The sequence below is a fragment of the Salmo trutta genome, chromosome 13 (genome assembly GCF_901001165.1).
Source record: "Salmo trutta chromosome 13, fSalTru1.1, whole genome shotgun sequence".
NCBI classification, from domain to species: domain Eukaryota; kingdom Metazoa; phylum Chordata; class Actinopteri; order Salmoniformes; family Salmonidae; genus Salmo; species Salmo trutta.
The window spans coordinates 39,856,168-39,866,568 of record NC_042969.1 but is presented as its reverse complement, the minus strand read 5'-3'; the positions used below and the strand labels follow the sequence as shown (position 1 = coordinate 39,866,568).

Genomic DNA, 10,401 nt, shown 5'->3' with positions numbered 1-10,401 from the left:
TGAACTAGCTCCCGGTAGTGTGTTTATACAGCCCTCTGAACTAGCTCCCGGTAGTGTGTTTATACAGCCCTCTGAACTAGCTCCCGGTAGTGTGTTTATACAGCCCTCTGAACTAGCTCCCGGTAGTGTGTTTATACAGCCCTCTGAACTAGCTCCCGGTAGTGTGTTTATACAGCCCTCTGAACTAGCTCCCGGTAGTGTGTTTATACAGCCCTCTGAACTAGCTCCCGGTAGTGTGTTTATACAGCCCTCTGAACTCGCTCCCGGTAGTGTGTTTATACAGCCCTCTGAACTCGCTCCTGGTAGTGTGTTTATACAGCCCTCTGAACTCGCTCCTGGTAGTGTGTTTATACAGCCCTCTGAACTCGCTCCTGGTAGTGTGTTTATACAGCCCTCTGAACTAGCTCCTGGTAGTGTGTTTATACAGACGTCAGGAAGAGTAGCTCTCCACAGCCTAGTATCCTACAGATCTAAAGAGGTGTTAAATCTAGACTGATGTAACGTGTGAAAAGTCACACCGACAAAACAAGAAAACTTAAAGGGACGGTAACAATTAGAGAATCCTCTCACTTGGCCTCGCCAGTATTTAATCCATGACCAGAGACACACTTTAATGAAAGTCAGCAACACCCTCTTTAGCTAAATACGACAACACCCTCTTTAGCTAAATACGACAACACCCTCTTTAGCTAAATACGACAACACCCTCTTTAGCTAAATACGACAACACCCTCTTTAGCTAAATACGACAACACCCTCTTTAGCTAAATACGACAACACCCTCTTTAGCTAAATACGACAACACCCTCTTTAGCTAAATACTACTTGTTAATATACTACAATACAGTCTTTAGCTAAATACAACTTCTCAATATACTACAATACACTCTAGCTAAATACTACAATACACTCTTTAGCTAAATACAACTTGTCAATATACGACAATACCCTCTTTAGCTAAATACGACTTGTTAATATACGACAATACACCAAATTAATATTTATGTAGCCGACACTCGTGAATCAAAATGAAAAGTTAAGAGTTAAATAGAATTCAAAACAAAGCTTCAATTGCAAATTACTAAATATTGACACAGACTTGACCAGGTGAAAGCTATGATCTCTTATTGATGTCACTTTTTAAATCCACTTCAAAATCCGTATGGATGAAGGGGAGGAGACAGATTAAATAAGGTTTTTTTTAAGCCTTGAGAAAATTGAGACATGGATTGTGTATGTGTTCAATACAGAGGGTGAACGGGCAAGACAACATATTTAAGTGCCTATGAACAGGGTATGGTAGTAGGTGCCAGACACACTGGTTTGTTGTACACACCGGTTTTTAAACGCTCAACAGTTTCCTGTGTGTATCAAGAATGGTCCACCACCCAAAAGGACATCCTGCAAACTTGACACAACTGTGGGAAGCATTGGAGTCAACATGGGCCAGCATCCCTGTGGAACGCTTTCTACACCTTGTAGAGTCCAAGCCCTGAGAAATTGAGAATGTTCTGAGGGCAAAAAGGGGACATCTTCATTTTGATACATGAAAAAAAGACCAGCATTCACTAGGATATGCACTGAGTACACCAAACATCAGGAACACCTTCCTAATATTGAGTTGTGTTTCCATAATCAATCAACTTCTGCTACTCAAATAGATAAAAAAAAAAAAAATCCATCCATAATATTACTGCTTTTACACACGACTAACATGGATAGGATACAATACAGATATACTCTTGTAAAACGAAGGATACTTTTACACAACTTTGGAACAAGACCAGGTGTTAGTCTTTAATATTATGGAAGGTGATAAAAGAGAAAAGTCTGCGGGATCAAGACGAGACCCACTTCTAGGTCACCGGGAAAGCTTTATTCCACCAAGAAAAACAGCAACTTCAATATCATACTGGGTTTTTTCATTGTAACGTTATACAGTCTAGCGTCAGACAAGGGTAGATTTTTATAGACTTGGCTACAATATACTTCCATGGATCCATGTAGAAGTCGCTAGTTGCATTTGTAAGTTAGAATAGACTTTTCTCCATTTAGCCTACCTCCTTATCATTATGGGGACCGCCGGACATCCTGTCGACCTGCGGTACACCACAGCTGAAAGAAATGTGTGAATCAAACACGTAAAAGTTCAGACTTCCTCAACCTGTTCGTCGGGAACACTGTGGATCTCTTCTTTAGCAGCAACCAGCGTTCATTCGCTGCTTCTTCTTTTATGGGGTTTACCGGTGGTTGGCATCCAATGCTAACGGTGTATTACCGCCACCAGCTGGACGGGGTGTTGAATGGGGGAAAAACAAAAAAATGTATTTTAATTTTAAAAATGTAACCTTTATTTAACTAGGCAAGTCAGTTAAGAACAAATTCTTACTTACAATGACGGCCTACCCCGACCAAACCCGGGCCAATTGTGCGCCGCTCTATGGGGACTCCCAATCACGGGCCAGATGTGAAACAGCCTGGAATCAAACCAGGCACTGTAGTGACACCTCTTGCATTGAGATACAGTGCCTTATACTGCTGCACCACTCGGGAGCCCCAGGAAAGGCGGAAAACGACATCATACAAAACAAAACAAAACACGGCAACTAAAAAAATTCAACAAAATACATCCCTACACAGGCTCGGGGTCCTGTGATAGGGCTACATTCACCCACAGGCTCCGGGTCCTGTGATGGGGCTACATTCACCCACAGGCTCAGGGGTCCTGTGATGGGGCTACATTCACCCACAGGCTCAGGGTCCTGTGATGGGGCTACATTCACCCACAGGCTCAGGGGTCCTGTGATGGGGCTACATTCACCCACAGGCTCAGGGTCCTGTGATGGGGCTACATTCACCCACAGGCTCAGGGGTCCTGTGATGGGGCTACATTCACCCACAGGCTCAGGGTCCTGTGATGGGGCTACATTCACCCACAGGCTCAGGGTCCTGTGATAGGGCTACATTCACCCACAGGCTCAGGGTCCTGTGATGGGGCTACATTCACCAACAGGCTCAGGGTCCTGTGATGGGGCTACATTCACCCACAGGCTCAGGGTCCTGTGATGGGGCTACATTCACCCACAGGCTCAGGGTCCTGTGATAGGGCTACATTCACCCACAGGCTCAGGGTCCTGTGATGGGGCTACATTCACCCACAGGCTCAGGGTCCTGTGATAGGGCTACATTCACCCACAGGCTCAGGGTCCTGTGATGGGGCTACATTCACCTACAGGCTCAGGGTCCTGTGATGGGGCTACATTCACCCACAGGATTTCTTGCACCGCCTCGGCTGTGAAATCACGAAGACCCAAAAATCGTTCAGCGACATTCACAATAATTCAAATTTTCTTAGACTTCTTCTCCACTTGTGCTGTAGTTTATAACTATTTCAATAAATAATACAAAATAATACACCATTTTAACATGTAACATTTCACTATCCCTCAGTTGATGAGAAACATTCACTGGTCGTGGTCACTCTACTATCATCGTTTCTTCCCCACCTCTCGTTCTTCTCACTGCCTCCAGACAGGAGACAGGCTGGACACTCCTTACCCTTGCCACCTCATTCTCCTTCAACCCTAACAGGACACTCCAAGAAATTCAGGCCCATGTTCACCTCCACAGTTGCAGCATTTCCCTTCATCTGGCATATGATATTCTTCCCTTCTACACACACTCGACACGTCAGTCAACTTACCTGGTAAAATAAGGGTCAAATAAAATAAAATAAATAAATACAATTACAGATTTTCCTGGAGACCTTAAACGGATTTCCCAAGTAGCATTGATCCAGAACCTTGACTCTGACCAAAAACGAGTCTAGTGGTTTCCTATTTTCCACCACAGCTTTACTTCTCGTTTCCCTTTTTCTTTGCCACTGTAACCCACTCATTCTCACTTCCTGTACTATTAGCTTCACCTGACTCACTAGCAGTTTCAAACAAAACCTCAGTTTCCGCCATATTCCGCCCCCCCCCCCCCCCCCACACATCCGTTCTCTCAACTCAACAGCCTGCAGTCCCCGATTTTAATTCACTGCATTCCTCTTTAGCAGAGTTCTACTGTAAAGTCAACAAGTCACATGTATTGGGGGTGATTCAGGCCAGAATTCAGCCTAGTGAAGCTACTGATACCTCTCACCGAGTCACCTAACGTCTTCCTAGCGCCATAGGAAACCGTCATGAATTAACATGGGTTGTCAAAATGGAGACAAGTTATTTTTTCTAACTGGTGACACGTTCATGTCGTGTAGACGGCAGTGTTCATGTCGTGTGACACGTACACATCACGTAGACGGCAGTGTTCATGTCGTGTGACACGTACACATCACGTAGACGGCAGTGTTCATGTCGTGTGACACGTACACATCACGTAGACGGCAGTGTTCATGTCGTGTGACACGTACACATCACGGGTCAGTGTGCGTATAACTTTATCTTGAAAGACTTCACCATGAACGCATTTAAAACATCTACATGACATCTACAGTACCAGTCTAACGTTTGGACACACCTACTCATTCAAGCATTTCTTTATTTTTACAATTTTCTACATTGCAGAATAATTGTGAAGACACCAAAACTATGAAATAACACATATGGAATCATATAGTAACCAAAAAAAAGTGTTCAACAAATCAAAATATATTTTACATTCTTCAAAGTAGCCACCCTTTGCCTTGATGACAGCTTTGCACACTCTTGGCATTCTCTCAACCAGCTTCATGAGGTACATTTACATTTTAGGTCTTTAGCAGACACTCTTATCCAGAGCAACTTATAGTAGTGAATGCATACATTTCATACTTTTTTTTTTCTCTGTACTGGTCCCCCATGGGAATCGAACCCACAACCCTGGCGTTGCAAACACCATGCTCTACCAACTGAACCACACGGGGAGTCACCTGGAATGCATTTCAATTAACAGGTGTGCCTTGTTAAAAGATCATTTGTAGTTACTTACTGACTCTGGGGATGACGAGAGTTTTCTGGCCACCACCCTGGTGTCAGAGCTGGGTATCTCCACTCAACCCCTCTCCATTCCTATGTACGTTAGAGCGCTGGATGGGTGCTATATATATAGGCACAATCACCCACAATACAGTTCCTATCAACCTGCGAGTGTCAGGGAATCACAGTGAGTCTATGCAATTTATGCTCATAAAGTCTCCTCAGATAGCCATAGTGTTTTCATGGCTCCAGCAACAAAATCTCAGACTGGACTGCTGGTGCTATCATGGGCTGGAGCCTGTTCTGCCACGCTCATTGTTTGAAGTCGGCGCAGCCTTCCCCGGGACATCTTCCCATGGGTTCGGGAAGAAGCCTCAGACCTCTCCACCGTTCCCGAGGAGTACCAGGACCTCCAGGAGGTTTTCAGCAAGGCCTGTACCACTTCGCTTCCTCTAACCTTACGACTTTAACTTTCCCGTCTCCTGTGTCTACGTCATATCCTGAGTCATGCTAGATTTATGACATTGTCTGGATGTCAGGTCATCTGTGGGCTATTGCAAGGTTCAAACATACCTTATCTGTGGCAATCTCTAAGAAGAGACGTTACCCTGGAAGTCCCGGGGTCACTGATTTACATTTACATTTTAGTCATTTAGCAGACGCTCTTATCCAGAGTGACTTACAGTAGTGAATGCATACATTTCATACAATTTCATACATATCATACATTTTTTTTCTGTGCTGGTCCCCCGTGGGAATCGAACCCCCAACCCTGGTGTTGCAAACACCATGCTCTACCAACTGAGCTCCTGGAATGCCAGGAGAGGTGTGAAGACGTGAATCAACTTAATGAATGTCACTGTGAATTAAATTGTCAAGTTTGGATTGTTCAAGAGTTCATAAAGAGCTATGAATGTAGCTATATTTTATTTTACTGTAAATGCTATGGATTTACTGTTACAGAGAAATTGTTATTTTCTCTGTCGGACCATGGATAGTTCAAAGTGTTAATTTAAGTTGAGTTGATTAGAATCTGGGTGTGTTGTTCCTGTCTTTTGTTTTAACTAGTAAAGTGCAAGGAAATGTTACTTCTGGTTGGGGTTAGATTCTGCTTGAATTTGGTTAATAAAAGAACAGTGAATTTGTTTAGACTTTGAGAACTTGCTACCAAGCTCCTGTGTATATCAGACAGTGTTTTCTCTTAGAGATTATTCTGAACTGAAGACACGTGTAATCACATTAAGTCTTAGCCCGTTGGTGATATTCAAGTACTATTCAAGTGTTATTCTGTAATGTATCATGTATTTCATGTACACTGGAATTGTTTGAGTGTTAAATATTCCATGACTAATAGATCCTATCAGTTAAGTGCATTCCTTGTTTTACAGATTAATTCTTTGACTATATGCTTATAATTGTTTAAATTTAACTAGGCAAGTCAGTTAAGAACAAATTCTTATTTTGCAATAACAGCCTACCGGGGAACAGTGGGTCAACTGCCTTGTTCAGGGGCAGAATGACAGATGTTTACCTTATCAGCTCTGGGATGTGATCAAATCAAATAAAATAAAATGTATTTATATTGCCCTTCTTACATCAGCTGATATCTCAAAGTGCTGTACAGAAACCCAGCCTAAAACCCCCCAAACAGCAAGCAATGCAGGTGTAGAAGCACTGTGGCTAGGAAAAACTCCATATAAAAAGGCCAGAACCTAGGAATTAACCTAGAGAGGAACCAGGCTATGAGGGGTGGCCAGTCCTCTTCGGGCAACCTTTCGGTTACTAGTCCAACGCTCTAACCACTAGGCTACCTGCCGCCCCTAAAGTAGTAGGTCTATTGGTATTAAATACACTATACACATGGCATATGCTTGGGTACCACCTTGGCATCTCCGATCTGCTTGCCTCAATAAATGAATGAATGCTAGAACATTGGTTGGCAGGATTAGCTATTTGTGTCTAGCCTCTTAATAATTGCATAACGGTGCAAGATAGACATGTTCATTATAGACATACTGAGTCGGTGGATTAATGATTCGCCATCTTGCTAGATCCTCCAGAGACGCACAGGGCCTGTTGCATTTATTCACATAATAATGGAGTCAGATTGATAAATGTAGCTTATTATGCTGAACGTAATTTCTACATAACAGTTGGATGATTTCCATCAAACTACATAAAAACCCTCTTAAGGATCGAACCCTTTTTCTTTTTTTCAATTTCTGCCTAAAATAACATACCCAAATTGAACTGCCTGTAGCCAGTAGCGGACTGGCCACAGGGAGCGCCGGGAGAATTCCCAGTGGGCTGGTCAACCTCTGGGACGCCTGCCTTCACTTTTTTTTTTACTACTAATAAAAAAAGTTGGCAGAAGGTTGATTCACACAGGCCAACCCCCCCCCCCCCCCCCCCCCAGGCCCGTTGGTCTATTCCAAACGAACGGCTATGCAACCCTTAGCCCCTCTCCCTTTGACACTGACAGCACGAAAACTAGCTACAATAGAAAATGGAAAAGCAGAGTAAAAAAAAAACGTAAGGGTAGGGCTGAAAAGTTAAGAGACAAGAGTCAAAAGTCTTCACTCAAATGCAAGTAAATGTAAAAAAAACGGACTTATTTGGTAGTAGTAGTACTAGTTGCACCGACGCAAACGTCGAAGCGCTAGACCGGCAAGAGAGGAAGATGCCACAACCCGGTTTGCGGGTAAAAGAGCAGACGGAGAGGACAGCGAAGCCAAAGGCAGTGCAGCCGAAGCGGTAGATATGTGCCTAAATGTGGTACAAATACAACACGTTATATCATAATGTATGAGTGAAATGTAAACACTATTGGTCAGCTACTGCTGTGTAAATGTACCAGGAAGAAAGAATTGGAGGTAAAAACCGTACAGTAACTGGGTGTTCAAACCGGCTAGCGGAAAAAAACTAAATGTGACGCCTAGCAAAGCTCTGAATGCCTTGATTTCGCCGTCCTGTGTGGATTTTTGTGGGAAATGGCAATCACTTGAGTATCAGTGATTTACTGTCGTATAAATTTACTTAGCTAAAAATAAGCATTTTCATATGATTCTGATTGCTTTTGCCTTGTCGTTCTAAACGCTAAATTGCATTAGACATATACAAACATTAATTAGCTCCTTTTATTTCATGTCTACACAGCCATTGGTTGCAAATCGTATACATATTGTAAAACCAATCAAAGTCCTTTCCCTTTCAAATTCATATTTTGTGCGGGTGAATATGACTACAGTGATTTGCTAGCTGTGATCCTCATCACCACGGTTCCTACTGCTTCACCTCTTACTAGACAACGCATTGAAACTCATCGTCATGCCAACAGTCTGGTGTGAACGGTGAGTAAAGCCACACAAAAAAACATGTTGTGTCGTCATTCATTCACTTGATATGAAATAGTGGGGCTGCTGCTGTTTTTGTAGTTTTTCAAAATTGGGCCTTTAATTAGTTAATTTATATATTATTTTATTCATATCCAGGTTGATGACAGGCCCAGTCCAGTTTCAGTGGAAGAGAGCATTGAGGTTGATGACAGGCCTAGTCCTGTTTCAGTGGGAGAGAGTCAGGGAAGGCCAGGATGCCAGACCAACTTTTGATTATTTCAAGAGACCCAAGTCAGATGACCTAAAAACATTTTTTTTTGTTTCCACCTTATGCAGAAATAAAAAAAACTCTGTGGTACAGAGGGTTTTCTATTTTTAAAGACGACACCAATCGGAAATGGCTGTCATACAATGAAGAAAGTCATGCGTTATACTGTTCAAATGTGTATGCCATTTGCGAAGCCTACTGACAGCAGTATTTTTATGAGTGGAATGACGGATTGGAAACATCTTCACCAAAGGGTAGAAGAGCATGAGAAGAGAAACACTCACAGAAGTAGCGCTGAGACAAAACTTTTTAATGTCCTCCAAAGCAGACAGTCAAAGTCTGCTCAGTGGCAGGTGTCTGCCCACAGACAGCAGGTACACAGGAGAAGGCAGGTGCTGGAATGTGTCGTAGACATAGTGAAAGTCATTGGCAAGATGGGACCTCAGTTACAGGGGGATGCAGTCTGAGGCTACGTATACATTAGAGGACACCAGTATCCATCACGGTCATTTCCTGGAGATGATAATACTGCTGGGAAACTAGGACGTCTGCTTGAAAGAACATCTCACCGAATGCATTGAGAAAAGCAAGAACCTACATCAGTCCTGGGGCAAGAGGCAGAGGTTCTCTAATCACACTCCTCTCAAAAAAATACTGTCAACACCGTCATTCACACAATTCAGAGCATTATCCAAGAGACCAGGTTAAGTGAAATTGAGCAAGCTGGAATGTTCTCTGTCCAGATCGACACAACTCAGGACATAACTTCTCAAGACCAATGCTCTGTCATTGTGAGATATGTGACAGACGTCGTACAAGAGAGGCTTGTGGTTGTTGTGAAGTGTGAGGCGTCCACTGGACAGTACTTTGTCCAGTTGTTGACAGGTGTCGTGGATAAGCTAAAGTTAGACATGAGCAAGTGCGTTGGCAATGCTACGGATGGAGCATCCAATATGGAGGGCAAATATAAGGGCTTCTCTACTCTGTTATGATCAAAGTCCCCCCAATCAAGTGTGTGTATGGTGCTATGCACATGTCCTTAATCTGGTTTGGTCTGACAACAACTGAAATTGTCTTAGCAAGTGGGTCACTGTTTGCTTTCCTTAACAATATTGCTGTGTTACTCCGTGAATCCTACCAAAGGATGGATGTGTGGGAGAAGAGCCAGGACACTCAACACAGACACCTATCTCCAATAGGAGGAACACACTGGTGGGCTTAAGGATAGTGCTTTGAAGAGGGTCTTTGGATCCTTTGGAAAACCAGACCAGGGTCTCTATGTTGAAGTACTCCTCATACTATCAGCCATACAAGGACAGGCCAACGTGAAGACAACTGTTGAAGTACTCCTCACACTATCAGCCGTACAAGGACAGGCCAACGTGAAGACAACTGTTGAAGTACTCCTCACACTATCAGCCGTACAAGGACAGGCCAACGTGAAGACAAACTGTTGAAGTACTCCTCACACTATCAGCCGTACAAGGACAGGCCAACGTGAAGACAACTGTTGAAGTACTCCTCACACTATCAGCCGTACAAGGACAGGCCAACGTGAAGACAAACTGTTTGGGTGAAGGCAAGTGGATTTACTGAGGCTCTTCTCCACTATGAGATGATACTGACAGCTCAAATATTTATTTGGGATATTTAGAGAACACATCACCACTGTCCAAATACCCGCAGACAAGTGGGATGGACATCCTGTCTGCCCATCTAATGGTTGTGGCTACACAGGAAACCCTGAAAGGCATGTCAAGAGACCTTGACCCCATTAAGACACATTTGTTCAGTTTGCAAATAAGAAGACCAAAGAACAGGATGAGGACACAGAGCTGGAGGA

At 43.3% G+C, this 10,401-nt stretch overlaps 1 protein-coding gene across 1 annotated transcript in view; it reads right to left on the bottom strand.

Annotated features, from left to right (window-relative positions):
- LOC115205770 (PDZ and LIM domain protein 7) overlaps nt 1-2,220 on the bottom strand; it is a 106,483-nt gene extending 104,263 nt beyond the window's left edge. The window contains exon 1 of the mRNA XM_029772083.1: nt 2,061-2,220. Within this exon, the coding sequence (XP_029627943.1) occupies nt 2,061-2,090 (30 nt within the window). The 5' untranslated portion in view covers nt 2,091-2,220. The remainder of the gene's footprint in view (nt 1-2,060) is intronic.
- Between the last annotated feature and the right edge of the window lie 8,181 nt (nt 2,221-10,401).